The sequence below is a fragment of the Leptodactylus fuscus genome, chromosome 9 (assembly GCF_031893055.1).
Source record: "Leptodactylus fuscus isolate aLepFus1 chromosome 9, aLepFus1.hap2, whole genome shotgun sequence".
Taxonomy (NCBI): Eukaryota; Metazoa; Chordata; class Amphibia; order Anura; family Leptodactylidae; genus Leptodactylus; species Leptodactylus fuscus.
Genome location: NC_134273.1, coordinates 49,592,265 through 49,615,292, shown reverse-complemented (window position 1 = coordinate 49,615,292; position 23,028 = coordinate 49,592,265). Strand labels below are relative to the sequence as shown.

At 39.0% G+C, this 23,028-nt stretch overlaps 1 protein-coding gene across 8 annotated transcripts in view; it reads right to left on the bottom strand.

Annotated features, from left to right (window-relative positions):
- Window positions 1-7,744: 7,744 nt before the first annotated feature.
- RBFOX2 (RNA binding fox-1 homolog 2) overlaps window positions 7,745-23,028 on the bottom strand; it is a 279,365-nt gene continuing 264,081 nt past the window's right edge. For all 8 annotated transcript variants that reach the window (XM_075286348.1, XM_075286342.1, XM_075286341.1 and 5 more), the window contains one exon: window positions 7,745-12,738. In XM_075286348.1, the coding sequence (XP_075142449.1) occupies window positions 12,694-12,738 (45 nt within the window). In that variant the 3' untranslated portion in view covers window positions 7,745-12,693. The remainder of the gene's footprint in view (window positions 12,739-23,028) is intronic.

Here is a 23,028-nt window from a genome sequence, read left to right as displayed (position 1 = left end):
GGTAAATTGGTCCCTAGTGTTAGTAGGGCTAAATGGGCCATTGTCTCAATTCATTCACAGAAATACGATCGCGTAACCTGGTCACATACCTTAAAATTTAGGCATTTTGGGAGGGATTTTATTAATTTATTTTTACCGCGCTCTTTATCAGAATGCAACTTCCATGATATTGATAAAATTGATTTTCTAATCCTTCCCTATATGTAAATAAATTTGTCAGGGATCTGCTTTACTCTTCAAAACACCTTTATTCTGAGTTTACACTGAGTTTTTTTTAGAATGGATTTTGATGTAGGAATCTGCCTCAGAATCCGCTCCAAAAAATGCCTCCTGTTTTGTCTATTGATCAAAGCAATAGACATTCCCAAAAAATGGTGTAACTAAAAAGTACACCTGGCCCCGCAAAAAAACAGACGTCCTATGCAACCCCGTACACGGAAATATAAAATGTTATAGGTGTCAGAATTGGTCATGGACTTTGCAAAGTTTTGGATTTTTGAATGAAAAAGTTAAGGATATTAAAAAAGGTAAAGGGATTTGGAGGGCAGGGAGTTAAATATGAAAATGGCTAAAAAGCGGGAAGGTGATAACATTAGCAAATTCCACTTCAGGGCCACCTGTCAATGTGGTCTTGCAGCTGTTGCTAAACTACACCTCCTATGTGTTATTTATGTTAAATATTTTACCAAATTCTTTTTTTCCTATTTTCCTACTCTAGAACCTAGGTGCGTCTTATAATCCTAAAAATACGAGGTTTTAGATTGATTTCAGTGATCCAAAGAGCCCTGGGACACTATACCATCCACCGTATATACTCGAGTATAAGCCGACCCCCCTAATTTTACCACAAAAAAACTGGGAAAACTCATTGACTCGAGTATAGGCCTAGAGGGGAAATATAGCAGCTACTGGAAAATTTCAAAAATTAAAATGTTTTTGGGTGCAGTAGTTGCTGGGTGCTGGGAAAGGGGAGGGGGTGTTTTGGTTGTCTGTCTGCCCCTTCCCGGTGCTTGAGGACTGTTTCCCCCCCCCACGGGAAATTCAGCCTGGCTGCAGTGCTCCTTAACCCCTTCCTGACAGAAGAGGAGCACTGCAGATCCTATATTCAGTAGACTGGGCACTTTCAGACACAGGGATACCTAATGTGTATGTGTTTCACAGTAATTTTCTACTTTTATATGTATTCTAGGGAAAGGAGGGATTTCAAACCTATTTTATTTTTTTTCGATATTTTTTAAAGCTTCTTTTTTTTTGCTATTTTATGGGAGATTTTATATACTACTATATAATTACTATTGCTTGACTCGAGTATAAGCCGAGAGGGGCTTTTTCAGCACAAAAACTGTGCTTAGAAATTCGGTTTATACGGTAATTGAAAAACAAAAAAAATTAAAATGTTTGAAACGTAAATCCAATTTGCATAATAATTTGGAACACAGTGTAAGTTATTTACATTTGCTCACAGATCCTTTCTTAGCACAGAACAGGCATTTTTTAAAATAACTACAGCTTGTGTGCTAACCTCTAAGTGGTATTTATAGGACCATTAGAACTAGTATTGACTGGCCCAAGAAGTTGACAGGAGCTACCAGGTGGCTGTCACAACTAATATCTTTTATAACTAAAGTCTTGTTAGACACTAAAATTAAGTTAAACATTTCAGTCAGCACTTGCATGGCCTTATTAATTTTCCATGGAGCATATCTATATAGAAAACTATTACATATTCTTATGCCACATGTCAACCACCAAATTGATATAATTTTTGGAGTTATCCCCATCACAAGGTTTATGAACTTGATACATAATCATCTTACTAATAATTTTAACATTTGTGTGAACTTGACTCCTGAATGAGCAATCTTTAACATCCTATCTGGGAAAGACAGGAGCTGCTACTCTCTGATAGGTCTATCGTGGACATATGGGCTAGTTCCACACGAAAGTATCCTTCAACACTTCGCAAAACGGCTCTGATCCTTTCCACTCTAGTACTCTAGTTTATATGGACTGGTTGAAAAAAATTGTCATATTAACGTGTCTTTTATTCAAGGTTGTATTCAATCTTGAGGCTTATTCATAATCCTGCATATTACAAAATATTTGTAAGGTTGTTTTAAATTTACAGCAATAAAGTAAAAACATGGCAGACAACAAATGCTACAATGTTACAGAGGGATGAGTTGGAGATAGGGTCTCATTGTGTTTGGGTTTTTTCCCCCCATCTTTTACATTATGTTATACAGTTTATATTTGTACTGATTCAAGTGTATTCAATGTATATTTTATGCATAAACAAGATTCCGAAAAACAACTTTGAAGCATTAAAGAGTTAAATAAGGCTCCATCTTTTTTTTTTCTCTCCTCATTCCAGGTATCCACCATAGCTCGCCCCTAATTCCTGGTCCTCAGCATGGTACAAGTAATTTGGAGGGGGGGGGGGGGGGTAGGTGGTGGAGAAGGAAATAGCATTAAAGAAGGGGAGGTACTTCTCAAAGGAGTGGTTGGTCTTCTGGAGAGGTTTCACTATATATATTGACGAGATGACGCTAGCATCTCTTTGACAACACAAAATTTGATTCACCAAGATCCATTAGTTTTCTACCCCAGAAGTTTTGCAGCATGTACAGAATAATTTAATACTACCCATGTTGTCCTTGTTAAACTACAGTAATCAGCAGTAGATTGTGTTAATTTACTGCAGCTTGGTCACACCATGACAATGTAGCCTTTATTAGGGGGCCATTTGATATAATTCCCAATTTAGTTTGGTTACATGTATTTCAGGCCCACAAATAAATCAATACTTCAATAATACAGAATGGTTGTATATTGGGGGGGAGGGGGGAAAGCTTCATTTAACAGGTTAACATAAGCTACATACACTCACCGGCCACTTTATTAGGTACACCTGTCCAACTGCTCGTTAACACTTAATTTCTAATCAGCCAATCACATGGCGGCAACTCAGTGCATTTAGGCATGTAGACATGGTCAAGACAATCTCCTGCAGTTCAAACCGAGCATCAGTATGGGGAAGAAAGGTGATTTGAGTGCCTTTGAACGTGGCATGGTTGTTGGTGCCAGAAGGGCTGGTCTGAGTATTTCAGAAACTGCTGATCTACTGGGATTTTCACGCACAACCATCTCTAGGGTTTACAGAGAATGGTCCGAAAAAGAAAAAACATCCAGTGAGCGGCAGTTCTGTGGGCGGAAATGCGTTGTTGATGCCAGAGGTCAGAGGAGAATGGCCAGACTGGTTCGAGCTGATAGAAAGGCAACAGTGACTCAAATAGCCACCCGTTACAACCAAGGTAGCCAGAAGAGCATCTCTGAACGCACAGTACGTCGAACTTTGAGGCAGATGGGCTACAGCGGCAGAAGACCACACCGGGTGCCACTCCTTTCAGCTAAGAACAGGAAACTGAGGCTACAATTTGCACAAGCTCATCGAAATTGGACAATTGAAGATTGGAAAAACGTTGCCTGGTCTGATGAGTCTCGATTTCTGCTGCGACATTCGGATGGTAGGGTCAGAATTTGGCATCAACAACATGAAAGCATGGATCCATCCTGCCTTGTATCAACGGTTCAGGCTGGTGGTGTCATGGTGTGGGGAATATTTTCTTGGCACTCTTTGGGCCCCTTGGTACCAATTGAGCATTGTTGCAACGCCAAAGCCTACCTGAGTATTGTTGCTGACCATGTCCATCCCTTTATGACCACAATGTACCCAACATCTGATGGCTACTTTCAGCAGGATAATGCGCCATGTCATAAAGCTGGAATAATCTCAGACTGGTTTCTTGAACATGACAATGAGTTCACTGTACTCCAATGGCCTCCACAGTCACCAGATCTCAATCCAATAGAGCATCTTTGGGATGTGGTGGAACGGGAGATTCGCATCATGGATGTGCAGCCGACAAATCTGCGGCAACTGTGTGATGCCATCATGTCAATATGGACCAAAATCTCTGAGGAATGCTTCCAGCACCTTGTTGAATCTATGCCACGAAGAATTGAGGCAGTTCTGAAGGCAAAAGGGGGTCCAACCCGTTGTAGCATGGTGTACCTAATAAAGTGGCCGGTGAGTGTATATATATAATTGTATAGATATTATATGTAGCTTGAGACTTACTAAAACTGCAGAGAAGGCAATTTTATAGCAAATGAATACAAAAAAAAATTGTTAACATTACATTTATTTTATAACAGTTCTTACAAAACACCAAAACTTACAGAAAAACAAAAACAGGCTCTCTTTATGGATAGTGTCCCTTTAAGAAAAACATTTTTCTTATTAAATTTTCAGCTTGATAGTTTCATGTAGAACAAAAATTGCACTTATGTACATTATATAGTTTGAAAATGCACATTTTCCAGCCCTTTAAGAATATGAACCATTAACAAAAAAAACACACTTCAGATAACTTCTAATTCAGTGATCAAAATTCTAGTCCATGTTGCAAATTCAAACAGGATATGAGGAATCATGATGAGGCTTGTTCAGAACAGACTGCATCTTGGGAGAATGAAAGCAAAGCTCAAGCAGTTTTTATAACCGCACTCTCTGGCATTTAGTTTTTTTTTTTTTTTAAACAATTTCTAAAAAGCCAAAACCACCAACACTGACAATTCCCATGATCGTATCCTCCTAAACTGCAGTGTAACAAATGATAAATTTGGCAACATGCAGATAATTACATTACCTTTTGAATTGTGTTTGCATGGCTCAGCTGTTTTCCTCTTGGGTTCACATTATTACATTTCACCATTAATTTCCTTTTACCTCAGTCCAGAACCAAATAGGGCCATGTGAAAGGTTCCATTTAATTAACCCAATATTGGCTACAGCATAGGGAAACATCCTGTAGCACACTGTATATGGCCAACATTAGGGGACATGGATTTTAGATGGCAAGCGTATTGTTCCACAAGTCATTTGAAAATTTGTACCATAAAAAAAAAAAAAAATCTAAAACTGAAACCCTTTAGACCATTTTCACCCATAGAAGCAATATGCTGCAAAACCGCCTGCGGAAAACCCGCAGTTTTACAAGAAGTGAGATTTTATAAGTCTCATTTGTATACCAGTGGGGAAATTGACCTATGCAGTAGATGTCAATTCAGCAGCATTTCAAGTGAGGCTAGGTTCACATGAAGGAATCTGCCACAGATTTGAGAGTGGATTCGGTCCCCAAATCTGTGGCAGATTCCATCCCTAATCTGCCTTCCATTGAAAGCAATGGGAGGCAGCGATAGCAACGGGACGCAGAAAAAAAAAAAAAAAAAAGCAGCATCCTTCATTATCTTGCCATGGATTTGGTGGGTCTGATTCCCTGCTGATTAGGTCCATTCTTCTGCATCAGAATGTTGAAGCAATACCATGGCCAAATACAGCCGTGGAAAACAAAGAGAAATTTCTCTTCATTTTTCGCCATTTGAATCTAGCCTTATGTTGCAGCTTTTCTTTACTGATCTTACCCTGCCAATGCAATGAAATAAAAATAAGGGTTTTTTCTTTTAAAAAAGGGCTGTTTTCATGGCAGAACATGAAGCTACATTGTTATTTTCAGCCTAAGCTAAAGGAATGAGAAATATCAGGCAAAGATTTTTTTAAGTTTTCTTCCTGCTGGCTAGGTGTGTTTATTAAATTTATTTGGAAGTAATGATCCAGCAGCATTTTGGTGTGAAAGTCATAACTAAGTGGCTCAGTGAACAAAACATTGGAATTTCTGGCTCTATGGATCTAAAATATCACAGATCATCTTGCCATTGACAAATTGGGATCAAACTAGGTGGACAAATTAACACAGAAAATGCTGCATTGAATTGCAGAAGTCTTGAAAAATAAGGGTCCACACCTTATCGAGTCTTTGCATAAAGCTGATGGATTTGTCAAAAGCTTAGAAAATACTTACAAATGTACTGCAGTATACTAAAGAAAGACTAGAAAGATCTAAAAGCAGTGGAACAGCAAATACTGAACGCTAAAATACGTCAGTCTCAAAACCTTTGGCCAAAACCATTGACAGCAAAAAAAAATTTTGAATCTACTTCGATGACTACTTTACAGAGCTTTAAAAGAAAAAAAACAAAACAAAAAACAAAACAGGAGTGTCCCTTTTGAAATAATTTGATTAGATTTCATTGTGGAAGAAAAATCTTTTCCAAATACTTTCTAACAAGAGACCTTTGAGAGTAATAGGAACAGTTAACTCTTCAAATAACTTCTAATGGGTCAATAGCTTCATCTAAATGCAGAGGTCAGGTTACTCCAAGTTGTAAATTCAAATTCATGTGGAGTCTCTTTAAAAAAGTCTGCAACTTGAAGAATAAAAATAAAGGTCATTCAGTTAGTGTGACGAGCAGCAGAATCTGTGTTTCTTTAAAAGGGAGTCTCATCACCAAAAATATTAAACCAGCCCCAGTGCTCAGAGCTGCAAGCACAGTGCTATAAGGCTCGGTTCACATCTGCACCCAGTCTCCGTATGGGTATTCCATTCCCCTCTCCGCATGAAAAATGTGGAGAGAAAAGCACTGCAAGCAATGCTTGTCACCGTGCATTTTTCGCCCTTTCCGGGCAGAATCGGAACCACACAGGCCCCATTACAGTCTATGAGGTCCACAAGTTTCCAAAAGCTAACTGCTTTTTTATGTGGAATAGGTTTACTTTCGGGAAACCTAAGTGGACCTCCCAAATGGAAACCCAAGCGCAGATGTGAACCTAGCCTAGTTTGATTGTAGAATGGCTACTTGATTTTGAGACAAAACTTTTCGTTCCTTTACGTTGCTCATTTGCAGTTAAAATAAAATATATGAGTGCATTTGGGGCATGTTCTGAGGTGGCTGAGCACTGTCGCAAGGTGTTCCTTCCAGCAACACTGATCTATTTGGAGTAAGATTATATTGGGGTATGTTTCACATGGCTGTGCTTTGAAGAAAGATCTTCCATTTGCTCAATACCCCTCAAAGTATTAATACCCTCATTCACATCTGCGTTTGGATTCTGTCCGGGGGAATCTGCATAGGGACCCCCCCGAACAAAATACAAAACGCAATTGCAAACGCTGGTGCAGTAAAAGCACACAGACCCCATAGACGATAATGGGGTCCATGTTCTTGCCACCAGATCTCCGCAGGGATCTTGCGGACAGGAAAGTAATTCCCAATCTACTTTCCTGTCTGCATGATTCGTAAGGGCAGCGCGCGGCAAGCACACAGACCCCAATATAGTCTATGGGGTCTGTGTGCTTTTACAGCACAGCGCTTGCGTCTCCATGCAGACTCCCCCAGACGGAATCCAAACACAGATGTGAACAGGGCATTAGTACTTTGAAGAGTATTGAGCAAATGGAAGATCTTGCTTCAAAGCACAGCCACCAGAGCATACCCCAATATACTCTCATGCCTCAAGTCAAGTCTTAAATTGCTTACGCAATGATAGGATCAATGGAGACAATGTTTGCGTCAATGCTGTAGGGATTCTAATTCAGTTTTTGGGAAAAAAAAAGTATGCAACTTTTTTCCCCCCTTACATTATAAATGTATACATGTAAATGTGAGCACTTCCCACAAAAGATCTGATTCAAAGTCATCCATCTCATGCATGCAGATGCTTAGAATATGCAACTAGAACCTGATGAAATGTGAATTTAATGACATAATATCTATAGGCATTATTAACTATAACAAATTGATATACTAGCAACAGCAAAAAAATAAAAAATAATCAGTAAAGTTTAAAAATGGATAAATAAATCTGTTTAATGCAATATTGTACTACATGAAACAAATATACAGTTAAAAGATTATGGCAAACATTTTAATTACAGTTTCCCTTGAAACATTATTGTGAAGTTCTCTTTCAGGAGTAGACAGTTAAATGAGACAATAAAAGCAATGGCAGCTTGACCTTCGTAATTCTAGGTTAAAAAAAAAATTAAATAAAAGTCACAACAAATTTAAAAATTCAAATCCCATAGGTTAAAAGGGTTGTCCAAGAGTAAGATTTTAAAAATGCGGTATTTATTCAAACAAAATATTTTCTGTATTCTGTACAGAGCACAACTAAATTGTGAGATTTTGACTTGGTACCTGCAGGTTCTGAGAAAAATTACAGCAAAAATTGCAATACACTCATGCGAACACACTAAAAACAAAACTTCAAACCACAAAAAAAACAACCCCTCAAGCAAGCACCTTTAAGTCTAAAGCTACATACTGTAGAGGTGATTTGTTAGATCAGTTTTTGTGTAGCCTGAGCTGCACCCTCCTCAAGTCCTGTCGAAATGCAACACGAAAAAAAAAAGAAAAAAAAGTTATACTACTAGGCTGCATGGAGCTGTAATAAGCTTGTGTGAATAAGGACTGTATGTGTAATGAAATAAGTGACTGCAAGTTTGTCCCATTTAAGTGGATGGAAGTTTTGTCCAAGGCTAGATATACACACTTGCGTCCAACTCCTGGTTGTAAAAATTGATGAATCTGACATGGTTGCTAATGGACAACAGATGCAAAACGGATGCACGATGTGTCAAAAATGGACCATTGGTCAATGTTTTACAGCTGAGTGTCAGCTGTTTTTCACACCAAGCTGCATATACGCAGCTTCCCATTGAAATCAATGGGCTCTGTTTTGAAGCTCCGCGCTCGGACACGTGCATACGTGTCTAAATGAGCGGCGCGCTCATGCCGTGTGAAGGGATGCTAAAGGTGTTTTGAATGTGCCATTTCAATGCAATTTTTAAAAGCAAATGGGGAGAATTTAGTAAAGTTAAGCCAGGGTTTTTAGAGCGGATTTTGACATGCAAAATCGGCTCCAAAAAAACTCTTCTGCGGCTAGCTGGATAACGGTGCAGTGCACACTGAGTTTTTCGGCATCCAGTCGCAGTATACCACTCTGGATTAGGCCCAAATGAATGGGCCTAGTCAGGAGGGAGTCTAGCATCGCAGATTCCGCAGCTTAATCAGTTCCAGAATCCACGTCAACAAAGGCAGGTTTGCTTGTTTTTTCCACAAGCGTTTTTTTCCTGGAACCCATTGAAGTCGTTTTTTTGAGCCTGATTTTGACGTGGATTCTGCATCAAAATCCGGCCCAAAGAACCCTGTGTGAACTTGGCTTTACCATGCCAATTTTCTGGTGCAAAAATTGAACATTTCTGGCATAAGTCCACTTACACTGAAAATGCTCTGCTTTTGTCCATTTTCTAACTTCCTCACCACTTAAAAAAAAAAGTGGGTGGAGGTGGGCAGACATCAAGCCAGGCCAGGGAAGCCTAAGTATTAAAGTTTTACTGTAACATGCCAGAAAATTAATGTGCATTATACTTGAAATCAAAGCCAGCCTGTGCCTGTTAATATTGTGAGTGCTGGCTGCAGAAGAACCAGAATGAAATCCTCAAATGAAGTACCAGTCTTAAAACTTTAAGTGAACTCACCCTCAGTGGGGATTTTTTTTTAAAGGAAGATTTTGATGTAGAATCCACCTTAAAAAACATCTCCCATCCATTTCTATGGGAGTGAGTACCAGATTTTTTTTTCCCTTTAGCTGTTTTTTTTAATGTTTTTTTTTTTCAGCTATAGAGGGGAAAAAAAAAAAGTTTTTGCAAAACTGCTACCAGATTTTCCAGGCCCATCCGCAAAACAGGGTAACCCTCCCCACAAAAAAAAACAAAACCAAAAACAGATTCCCAGATTTTTTAGCCTGAAAATAACGTCATATTAAAGTACTGTAAGTGAGAAAGACGGAAACTATGTAAGGAAGATTCTGCTCCTTTTTTAATTTATTCCTAGTTTTGGCTTGATAACCTGCATAAAAAAATGGAGTGTCGTGTGCTCATGCCTTAAAACTATTTCTATAGATGCCTCAGTCTTGTAATCAGACATTAGCTGAGCAGCACCATATACACATACACACAAAAATTCAGGAACTTTGTTTTACTGTCTCCTATCCTTACAAGGACAACCCCTTTAAAAATACTTTAAACTTTCAAAATAAAAATCTTTATCTTAAGCCTGAGTATCTCTTGCTTCCAATAACTGGAGCTACAAACTGGCAGTTCCAATCATGCCACTTGCTCATAATTTGTGTGACCTTTATAATATGTTATAATAAACTGATTTATTCTTCTGGACCGCAGTGGTTATGCTATATACGTTAAGTCCGTTATGTATCCCCAGCCATTATTTAGACAAAGAAACCAACTGCTGAAAATCTCCATCATGCAGGCTTTTCTAAGTGGAAAGGAACTGCATAGTGCAGAACTCTGCCTCTGGGAGAGCTGCCTAACTTGGGGAAAAGGCAGAAATGGTGATCAGTACCCCAAAAAAAGTTTTGAAGAGACTATTGTTTATGAACATCTTAGATATGGCAGTTGAACTTCAGGATCTACCATTACTTATTTAACAAAAGTGACTGTCAAGTCATGTAGCAATACTTAATAAATTACTCCTTGGAGGCGAGATTTATTTACATTCCGATAACATTTTACAAGACTAGCTGCACTGTACTGCATTTTTCTAACAGTGGGCAAAAGCTGTTTACGTTATATGGATTAAATGCAATATAAGCAAAATCGTCAAACTAGCTGTAGTAGTAACAGAACATGTCAGCTCAACTGGGAATTTCAATGAACATTCTTTTTAAAGATGTAACAATTACAATGTAAAAATAAAGATTTGGCGTGGCTATGTAGCAGACAAAAATTGCAGAAAGTTCCATCTATGGTAAGGTACCTACATATGGTATGGTATCCACTTCCAATATCTGTCACTGCATCAATGATTGTAACATCGGTTACATTTCTAACCATATAAATGTGCAAATGCCACTTTATTACAGCCATTTTACAGTACAGTGTGCAACGGGGAAGAGTGGAAAGAAAATAAAAAAATTTACATAACACTTCCAAAATATTTTGCATAGAGCTCCCATATTTATGAGACATTGCCTCCAGTGGTTCTATTGCGCTCACACTAGTTTAACCTACTATCATCGACAGCCTGTATTGTGGGACAATTATTAGTAAAAAAAAAAGCCTATGGTGCAAAAGAACTGGGGCTGTCCTGAAGAGGGTAAAATAAACAGGCACTCTAAATGAAGTCTATGAAACTGCATGCAATGGTAAAAACAAAAAAACACCACCTTTTCACTGCAACCATGTCTCAAATACTATTGATAATGCATACAGTAAAATGCAGTGCATGATAGAAGGACTACAATGTGGTACCACATAATTACCCCAAAGTAGCAAACTACAATTTACATCACAATTTCTATCACTTATAGGAAGACAATGATATTCCACTTCCGTGGAAAGTTTCAATTTTTACCTGATTGATAAATGAATAGCTGCAATATTGTCCAGAGGAACAACATGAAAACCCCTAAAGTAGCATTCCTTATTTTCCCTTTAAAGGGATGCATTTGATCAACCCCTTCCTTAAATTTCAAGGATTTAAAATTTCAATACTAAAAATTAAGGAGATTATTACAGCTCCAGGAAAAGAAACCAAAACAAAATATCACAATAAAAACGCCTCTTGCATTTACCCAAACAATGGTAAATAGCCTATTGTGAACATAAAGGATTTCGGACATTTGTAAAAGAGCATATGCAGTCTATTAATAAGCTGCCATTCAAAGGTGTGGGAACTTTCTTCAGGACGGATATTGTGACCAGCACGAAAGAAGAACAGTAGCATGGGAACTAGTACATAAAATGATTTTCCCCTACTATGATCACTGTTCTACGTAAGCAATAACTACACGACTAAAACAGACAAATGACAAAATAAGCCTTAGATGGAGTCATATTTAAACTAGGTTCCAATAACAGATTAATCTTTCATTGTGCATATATAGTTTTGGCTTGGAAAAATGTAGTATATATCAATCATAACCATAATAAATATTTGCCAGTATTGTACTGCATTCGTGTTCATTAATCTATGTGCTTCTCCTGCACAAGACACCTGTGCTATACAGGGTATTAAATAAATGTCAATAAGCTAAGAAATGAAAACAGCTGGAAAAAAAATACATAAAATATGAAAGCAATGCAAGCAATAAAAATATGCCGATTCAATATAGTTAGATTTTGAAGTCTGTAAATGTCTTTTAGGCTTTTTCCTCTTTTTTTTACGGTCTTGGAGAACACTTTGTTATATCCGTCCTTCACTCCAGAGGAATTTACTAAAAGGAGCTTGTAATTAAGAAATTATAAACTTTCCTTCATAGTCTTCCATTAACCTTGCATCACCATTTTTGTTGTCCTATTTTCTTCTTCCAGGCATAGAAATAATAATACTAATAATAATAATAATAATAAAAGCTCACAGCACAGTTATGTAAATATTATATACACACACACACTTTTACCACAGTTGAAAAATTAATATCTTTGGAACAAAATGAACACACCCTTTAAAAAACAAAAAGTAAATGCAGAACTAAAAATTGCAGTTTGAAAGAAAGCTGAGGTATAAAAAAATGTTCTTTTTGTTTGATTTGTATATATTTCAGTTGTATCCATCCATCTTGCATTGCCAGGAAATTCCTATAGGAGTTTCTCTTTAAGTATTGCAAAAGCCGCGCCTCGCAAACTTTGACAGTAGAGGGAAAGGGAACAGGCAAATGGGGAAAGGGCAGTTTTGTCCAGGTTGAATTAACAATAGGCTTACGTCACTTCAGTACGGAGCAAATCGGCTGTAACCGCCTCTGTATAAACTTGCCTGCAAAATAAATAAAATAAAATTATCTTTTACAGTTTCATAAAAGGAAAAAAAAATCTACAGATACTGATTGCTGTAGTTTCTCATGCACACATATCATTAGGAATGCCAGCCTAAATAAAAAAGCAATAACTCTTCTTTATTAACATATAGAGCAATGGAAATGGTAGTGATGAGAATGGTTTTCAGTTCTTACTTAGATCAACACAAAACTTCATGAGGCTTATATTGAAGTGATAGGGTTCTAAAGAGTGGTAGAAGACAGGTCAATTTTAAAATATATAGGATTAAGAAAATTAAACATTAAAACAGAGTTATATAAGATTTGATAAACCATTTAATATGAGATCAGTGGGAATTCAGCACCTGACACCTTCACTACTTGCCAGAAACTGCTCCGAGTACACTCAATTCCAGGACTGTCTAGGACTGAGCATCAAGTGTAACTCAGCTTTATTTTTTGCTATTGTGTAGGGTGGGATTTTTTTTAAAAAAAGTTAGGTTAATTAAGTATATGATTTTACATCTGATTAGCACATTCATTTAATGGAAAAACGGACACTAATACAAACTGATGGTAAATACGCAGACATCAATGTAAAAATAACTAATACAGAACAAAAAAGTATCAGTTTCTATCCTTTTTTGATGGACATAAAAATATGGTATACTATGTTTTGTGTACAAAAAAAAAAAAAAAAAAAAAGTTATTTTTTAACCCCTTCCCGCCAATGGCACTTTTTGACTTCCTGACTAAGCTTGATTTTTCAAAACTGACATGTGTCACTTTATGTGGTAATAACTTTGGAACGCTTTAACTTACCAAAGTGATTTTGAGATTGTTTTCTCATAACACATTATACTTCATGTTAGTAGTAAATTTTGGTTGATATGTTATGTGTTTGATTATGAAAAAATAGGAAATTTGGTGGAAATTTTGAAAAATATGCATTTTATAGAGTTTGAAATGATGTGCATTGCATACAGATAGTCATACCGCCAAAATTATATCATACATGTAATGTACCAGATCTCTGCTTTATGTCGGCATCAAACTTAAATCAGCCAAAATAACATATCAAGTATTTCAGCCCTATAAGTGCTTAACAGGAATTAAGACAAAATGGAGGTGAAATTTACACATTTGATTTTATTTTACTAATATTTTCGTTTAGCCCTAGAATTTGCACACATTCACAAGGGGTTAAAGGAGAAAACGCATCACACAATTTGTTATGAAAGTTCTCCGGACAACCAAAGTACCCCACTTGTGGGTGTAAACTAATATATGGACACACAGTGAGACGCAGAAGGGAAGGAGCGCCAAGGAGCTTTTAGAGGACAGATCTGGCTGTGATCAGTTTCAGGCACCATGTCGCATTTACAATGCCCTTGAGGTGTCAAAACAGTGGAAACCTCTAGAAAGTGACCCCATTTTAAAAACTGCACGCCATCAAATGATGTAGTGAGCATCAGTAACCCCGAAGTGAATATGTAAGCTGTGCGGAGTAAATTGGGTACACCAAATCCCATTCTATTTTCCCACTAGCTCCTATGACAAGGACGGGGAAGAGGGGCATTCTGGGGGATCAGCGCTGATGTATTATCTCTCATAAGCTCTAAATATGGGGTGTCCCCTGAAAACGCTCTCACAGATCATACATTTCCTTCTAGTCGCAGCCACATGTCCTAATGATTTGGCGACTTTTGTTTTTTTTGTCTTCACATTGTACAAGCTAGATTTTTATTTTTATTTTCTGGCAATGTGGCCATATGAGGGCTTGCTGTTTGCGGTATTAGAGGTGCTTTTCAATGCCACCATTTTGGGGTGCCTGTAACTTATTGACTACATTTTATTAACTCTTTCTGGGTGGGATGTAAAAGGAAACATCAATTCTGGCATTGCTTTTTAGCATTTTTTTTTCCCTTGCAGCGTACAGCATAAGTAACATGTTACCTTTATTCTGCGGGTCGGTACAGTTATGGCGATACCACATTTATATTATTTTTAAATGCGTTGCTATTTGTGAAGAATAAAATTCAATGTAGGGGGAAAAAAATCTACTTTTGCATCGCCATCTTCTGAAAGGCATAACATTTTTATTTAATTTATTTTTCTGTTGACAGAGCTGGTTGAGGGCTTATTTTTTGCGGGATGACTTCTGCTTTTAATTGGTACCATTTTGGTTTTCATCTGATCATTTGTTTACTTTTTATTGAACATTTTGTAAGGGAAAGGTGGTGAATAATCATTTTGTGTGGTTTTTTTTTTTCACGTCAGAAGAGTGTTTAAATTGTTCGTTTGGGGGGTACTTGGCTGGAAATTGTTTCAACAAGGGGTACTTTGCTTCAAAAGGTTCAGAAACACAGTTTTAGGACTTTCAGCCATAGAAATAAAACCTGACTGGGAACCTCAAACTGAAGTAAAAGTTAATTTAGTCATTTTGAAAAGCTAATTCTTCCAAAACAAAGTTGAAAGTTGCTATCCTAGCGAGGGGAGTCATACATATACATCTATATCTATATATATGTGTGTATACACACACACACACTAGCTTCCTCCCACGACTTCATCTGCAGGTTGTTGTCGGCAATGATCCGCCTATATTTAGCGAAATGTGCCCGGTGATTATCTGCCAGTGTTTCGTCTGCACCCGCGTCTCGGCTCTGCCACATCTGTGCATATGCGAAGCAGACCCAGCGGTATATACATCCCTATAGAGAGCAGAGCAAGCTGTGCTACAACGCTGTCTCAGCTCTGCTACATCAGGCAATTTTGATTACAGGGCTTGTCTTCTGTCAGTGTGTGAGCTGCTTTTGTGCTAGAAATGGCTGTTGCTGAAATTTGCCACAGTTCGCACCCTTCCATCAGAGGCCAAACACCACATTCCCCTGTGTGATGCACACAAACTGAGCCCCACATACACTCCTTGTGCCCACACACAGCCTCTGCATGTGCTGCACTTGCCTGACCAGAGACTCCAATGAGACTCCATTGTGAGCGGCTTCCACAGTGCCTAATGCAAGGCTATATAGCGCTGCCCACACCATAGAGTGTAGCTTTGCCCATGCCACAGCGTGTAGCTCCACCCACACCATAGCGTGATCCTATCAGAGAACAGCTAAAGGCCTGTGCTGACATCATCAAAGTCCTTTAGCGTAGTGTGAACATTAAATCGTTCATAGCGGTCACGAAGCCATGTGTTTTACCGGGCTAAAAAGTAGCCTATGTTTCAATCCAGGTTACAATCCATGTATGTGCCGAATTTACCTATTATATCTATCTGCCAGTACACATTATATCAGAGTTTTTGGACAGCCATGATGCAGTGTCCAGTTCACTCAGGTAATGGAGTGAATTTTGGGAGCCTCCACAATGATATTTGGGCTGTGTGCTGTTGAATTGCTGGATAGTGGGTTAAACTCACTACCTCACTCACTGTACTCACTACCTCAGTTGCTTGACTTAAATATGGGGCCATTGCAGGATTTTCATACTGACTAAAATTCCACATCAAGAGGTTAATTTTACTTTATTTTTAAAACACAGACCATATAAAAGTATATACTCGAGCATAAGCCAACCCCAATATAAGCCAAGGCCCCTAATTTTATCACAGAAAACTTATTGGCTCAAGTATAAGCCTACGGGGGGAAATCCACCATTGCAGATAAAAAGTCTGGTCATGTGCATTACAGCTTAGTAACTCCATGTGCCTCATAGTAATAGCAGTTAACCCCATCATGTCCCTCACATTAACCCCCTCTGTGCCTCACATAAGAGTTACTGAAATAGAAAAAGCGTGTGTTTGAACGCGAAACGGCTGTTGCCTTTTTTCTGCCGATAATGCTATCACTCCCTCCCTAAGGAATTCTTTTTATATGTACCTAATAAAGGATTTGTTTTTAATAATAAGAACATGTCCTCTACTGACTGGTGAGTGCCCATCCCTTTTCTCTTCTATTTCTGTATATGTTTTTGCTGTTTTTCCGGGGTTTGTTGAGCACCACTATCACATTGTTAGTCAGTACTTCCGATCCAGGACAATAATTCGAAGTGGCAATCACATTATCTTTCTACGTACACATTGGGAAATAGCAGTGCCGTCTGTTTTCTTTTTTTCTTTAAGAGTTACTGATATGTGGGACAAATGGAGGAAATCATTAGGTATCTTCATAATTAAGGTCCTTTATTAGTACCCCCATGTGTCTCACATATTAGTAACCCTTATATGGGGCACACATAACCCCATCATGTGAGGGACATGATGGGGTTAACCATACCTCCCAAACAGTCCCGATTTCCGTGGGACATTCACGATTTCGGTGTCCTGTCCCACGGTCCTGGTCGGCGGGAGGTATGTCCAGATTACAACTCAGATCTGCGTCTGGAGGACACAGATCGGAGTTGAATACATGGAGTTACTGAAACTAAATTAATAGCCCCTAATGCCTGACAGTGTTTTACTTTCACTTTACTGTAGCTTCCTCTCCTCCATTCGACAGACATCTTCTATAAGACACAATGAATCCTGGCCACTAACTTATCTGCAGATGTTACATACCAGTGGCTACTGGACCTTTGATGACCTCACAGTCACGTGACCTTAATGACAAGCCAATCACAGAGCAGTAGCACTAAAGGACCTCCCCCTTCGTTTAATTTATGGAGGTCCTTCAGTTCTCTGTGCTCCACAGACCACGACTCGTTTATAAGCCGAGAGGGGCTTTTTCAGCATAAAAACGGTGTTGAAAAAGTCGGCTTATACTCGAGTATATACGGTATATTTTAAATTAGTGTAGATTCCACAGCATACAGCAGAGAAGATTGTTTGATCTGCTATACAGTATGAGAAGCTTCCACTGTTTCTTTGTCCAACTTCCAAACAGTCTAGGCAGAGATTGTGCGGTGCATACCCATTTACAGCACATACTCTTTGTCCTCCTATTCACAGCAAGTAACCATTGCCTTTCTTTGTAGGGGTTTTGTGTACTTGTGACTGCTATGGACTTGGAACTGTATTGTCTTTAGCGACAAATCCAGAGTTCTAATATACAGGCTGTATGGCGAGTGCTTCAATCCTGGCTTTTCCATAAAGCAACACACTGCTCACATGAGAATGCTCACCCACACACAGCAAGGATTTTTCAAGAATGTCTCTGACAGAATGCAACACTTCTTTGACCTGCCTCATTGCCAGATTTATTGTCAGGGAATCAGCTAAGGAAATCTATGCAGAATCTACAGGCCCAGCTGCAAAATCTGTAGGCAAATCTGCCACCACACTCAATTCTCTCATCTGGTATCAAGGCTAGAGGCAGCCCAACAGGTTACTACATTTGTACTTTTCACCAATAAGAATATCTTTGGCTCTATGTTAAATATTTGAGAATTAAACAGGACTTTCATCCAAGCACAAAATTATATCAACACTACATTCACATACAAATCCAACAACTCTTCTTGGTGCATTATTTTTTGCCAAAGAGTGTAGTTTGAAGAAACAATCCTACCATCAACATTAACAAACTGTCCGTCACAATAAATTAAAAAAAATAAGAACCCAAAAAAAATAAAAATAAAAAATCGACAGCCACCATGTCCCAACAAGGAGTTGCCAGAGTCCTATTTAGCACATGAAACTAATGGCGTGGTCACCATCCCTCCCTGACCTCAACATTATTGAGAACCTTTGGAGTATGCTCAAGCAAATGATCTACAATGGGTTGGAAGACGTCCACATCAAAAACAGTAGTTCTGGTAGGCTATTCTAATATCTTGCAGAGAAATTCAAGCAGGAACTTTCACCCAAAAACCCACAATTTCAATGGATGAAAGAATTGTGAAGGTGATATCAAAGAATGGGTTAACAAGTAACTTGGCCTTTTAAGATGTATGATTGAAATAGCTGTTTATTTCAATAAATGTGGCCTCTTAATACTGCAAGTTCAAACAAGTGACCATTTTCAGGTCTTTACAACCAATAAAACATTTACAAACTGTTGTGCATAATTTGGCACAGTGGATTTAAATTTAATTTGTGGGGAAAAAAAAGTTATATAATTGGGAGGTTTGCAAAACAGAATTTTATACTCTAACGATGGGAGATTTTAAATTTATATTGTCATTTGCATCAACCATTTAAGAAAATCAGATCAGATAAACATAATTTTTCCAACATGGTGTATTTCACAAAAGTGTGTCATGGCTATCAGTGATGTAACATGTCAGAAAACCTGTCAGCAAAAAGGCTAAATATAGTCTTTCCTATTAAAGCCATTAAGAATTCTTGATAAAGTCTTCAAATGTAGCAAATTTATTATTAGTTTTATTTATGCCAGTAATTGTTGTAAAAAATGAAAAAATGTGGCGCAGCCAACTTTTAGAATTCTGACGAGCATTTTGCACCTTGCATATAGAAAATTCCTTAAATTCCTTTGCAATGTGCCTGCTTGTTCTGCAGTTTCCCATTAGTGCAGATAGCTGCGTGAAAATGTATTCACTGAAAAAAAAACCCCAAATATTTTACCTAACGATAGGTTCAGACAAGTTTGAGTTTCAGTATGAGACTCCATCCCCCATTCTTTTCAGCTATAACTGGATGGAAATCTGGTAGACCCCATTATAGTCAATGAAGTCCGTGGGCCTCCGCGTGTAAATGCTTTTTAAGCAGATAGGGTTTCCGTTTTTCAGTTGCCCAAAAGAACGAAATCCCAAAGTTTAGTGTGAATCTTGCCAGGCAAGTACAGAAAATAAAATTAAATAAATGCACACACAAACACATACACTACACTTACAATGACTATACTATTATGCTAAAATGCTCCGTGAACAATCACCAGGGCCGGCGTCAGCACACAGCATAGTCGGGCAAGTGGCGGGGCCCACAGAGCCTCTGGGGCCCCCGGGCACTTGCCTGTCCTGATTTCAGCTCATTGGTGTCAAGAGCTGAATACATAGGCGATAAAAGCAGGAGCTGTCACAGCTCAGCACCTGCTTTAACGCTGCAGTCCGGCTTCTGCATTTGTAACGGCGATGTTATTAAGTCACATCGGGCCTACAACTATGTGAGTGGAGTGAGAGCGGAGAGAGCGGCGGGGGAACGTTGGAAGGTGAGTTTAAGTGTTTGTTTGTGTTAAACATTAAAGAGGACCTTTCACCATATCTGGGCACATGCAGTGTTATATACTGCCGGAAAGCTGACAGTGCGCTGAATTCAGAACATTGTCAGCTTTCCCGATCTGTGCCCGGTGTGAAGAGCTTACGGTCCGGTACCGTAGCTCTTCTATGGTCAGAAGGGCGTTTCTGACCATTAGCCAGAGAAGTCCTTCTGCCTCGCGGCGCCTATCACGCTGTGCTGTGGAGCGGGGAGGAACGCCCCCTCCCTCTCCTGATAATGAAAAAACGTGATGTATTCAGCTCACCCTCAGTGTATCGGCACCTGCTCCTGGGCTGCTCGGATGTGGATGGACTTGATGGACTCGTCTATGGACGAGCTGTGTGAGCAGAGGGAGGGGGCGTTCCTCCCCGCTCCACAGCACAGCGTGATAGGCGCCGCGAGGCAGAAGGACGTCTCTGGCTAATGGTCAGAAATGCCCTTCTGACCATAGAAGAGCTACGGTACCGGACCGTAAGCTCTTCACACCGGGCACAGATCGGGAAAGCCGACAGCGTGCTGAACTCAGCGCACTGTCAGCTTTCCGGCAGTATATAACACTGCCTGTGCCCGGATATGGTGAAAGGTCCTCTTTAAGGTGGAACATAATGTAGGGGGCCTACGAAACTGGGGGCAAATGAAGGGGGGGGACAATGGCATGACACTGGGGAAGATGAAGGGGAGGGGGAGAAAGGCATGACACTGGGGAAGATGAAGGGGGGGGGGAGAACGGAATGACACTGGGGCAGATGAAGGGGGGGGAGAACAGCATGACACTGGGGCAGATGAAGGGGGGGGAGAACGGCATGACACTGGGACAGATGAAGGGGGGGAGAACGGCATGACACTGCGGCAGATGAAGGGGGGAGAACGGCATGAAACTGGGGACAGAGATGGAGGGGGGGACATGAAACTGAGGGCAGAGGAAGGGTGTATATGAAACTGGGGGAGAGATGGAGGGGGGATATAATTTACAGGTGACTGTAGGAGGATTATACGGTGTGGGAGCACGGGAAAAATGAATGAGAATGGGCGGAGTCAACAAAAGCGGGCAGAGCTAAATTTGCTGCGGCGCGCAGAGCGCACCGCACATTTTGTCCCTCTTTCTACTCTTCAAAAGTTGGGAGGTATGGCGTAGGTGATGTCACTCACTTTGTCCACCCGCAGTGTCCCGACGCCTCCACAAGGGGGCCCACTGAGGCTCTGTCGCCCAAGGGCCCATAAAAACCTGGAGCCGGCCCTGACAATCACCACCATCTATGTTTACAGACAGACTAGAAAGTGCTCTTCAAGGGAGTTGTAATACATGTGAACAATCCCACAAATCATAGGTTTGGGCATGGATGCTGCCATTTTGGGGTGGAACAAGATGCGAGGACAGCAACCCATTATCATGGCAGCTAGGAACCTATTGAAAGCTCCCAGGCTTGTTGTATCTGTTCTTTACAGCCTGTTCTAGTTCAAGAACCTTAGGAAGTCTATAAAATAAAGAAAAAAAAAAAAAGTTTTTAAAATATTAAAGAGAGTGAAATAATTCAGATAAACCAGAGGTGGAATGTTTATTTGAATTTTGTTTCACTTTATAACAAAATATTTTTTTTCCCCAGAACTCATAAAAACACATAAAACCCCCAAACACTACAAACCTATAAGAATATTTGTTCCATACAGTGAATGCTTTAGTGAGGGGGTAAAAAAAGAAAAAAAAAAAAGAAAAAAGAAAAAAAAAGGCAGTGCAGGTTTTTGTGAGCAAAATATCAGACACTCCTCAAAATGGTACAAAAAAAGTACATGTGACCTTACAAAAGTAGAAGAACCCCCCCCCCCCCCAAAAAAAAAAAAGACACCTTATGCACCACCATATATGGAAATGAAAAAGTTCACAGCGTCAGAATATTACAACTTCAAGAATTTTCGTTTTGCAAAGTTTTGGATTTTTTTTTTAAAGGGGTTAAAGTTAAATATATATATATATATATATATATATATATATATATAAATAAAAATTTGGTATCACCATAATCATGCTGACGCACAACACATTAACATTATTTTGGCCACACAGTGAATGATGTATAAACAAAAGTCATAGGCAAGCTGCGTAAAGGCAATTTTTATCTAATTTCACCATTCTGATATTTTTTTTTTTTGCAGCTTCCCAATATATCATATGTAAACTGTCCTATTACAAAGTAAAATTTGTACTTCAAAACTTAAGCCTTCATACAGTTATGTGAATAGAAAAATAAGCTTTTAGAAGGAGGGGGAGAAAAAAAAAAAGACTGTAGGGGATTGTAGGGTTATAGGTTGGACTTGATGGACTCATGTCTTTATCCAACCTCATCTACTATGTAACTATGATAAATGTTGCCCTCTTTTCTTTTTTAAATGTAGATTGTGAGCCCCATAATAGGGAATGTATATTTTTTTCCCTGATCAGTATGTCTTTGTATATTCTCCCCGTGTTTGCGTGGACTTCCTCCCATTCTACAAACTCCTTGTAGATGTAGTTCCTGGCGGGATTCGAATTCAGGACTTCAGCGCTTCAAGGCTACGGTGCTAACCACTGAGCCCACAGTGTTGCATCCTTTCTGTGAAAGCTTTAATGTAGAATGTGAGCCCCATATAGGGATCACAATGTACATTTTTATTTTCTTCTGTATGTCTTGTAGAATGGGAGGAAATCTTTGCAAACACAGGGAGAACATACAAACTCCTTGCAGATGTTGTTCCTGGTGCTAACCACTGAGCCACCGTGTTGCCCCCACTCCTGCTTCTCATTGTGTACTGACTTGTGTGCAATGCAGGGAAAACAATGGTGGGGTAGTCACTTCAAAAAGTTATGTCTCGGCCATTATAAAACTTGTGTTTTATAAAAAAAAAAATAAAAATAAAAAAAAATTTGACTTTATGCTTTGTTGATCTCCCCTGAGCAAAGATTTTAAAAAGCATGATGGAAATTGTGAGTACTGCAGTGCAATAATATGTGTAAGTGAAGAGAGGTAGTGAAGGAAATAATTATTTGATCCCTTGCTGATTTTGTAAGTTTGCAGAAAATCACATTGTATAAATTTTAAAAATTTGTATTTTGCATTGAAAAATAAGTGTTGTATCCCCTGGCAAACTTAAAGGG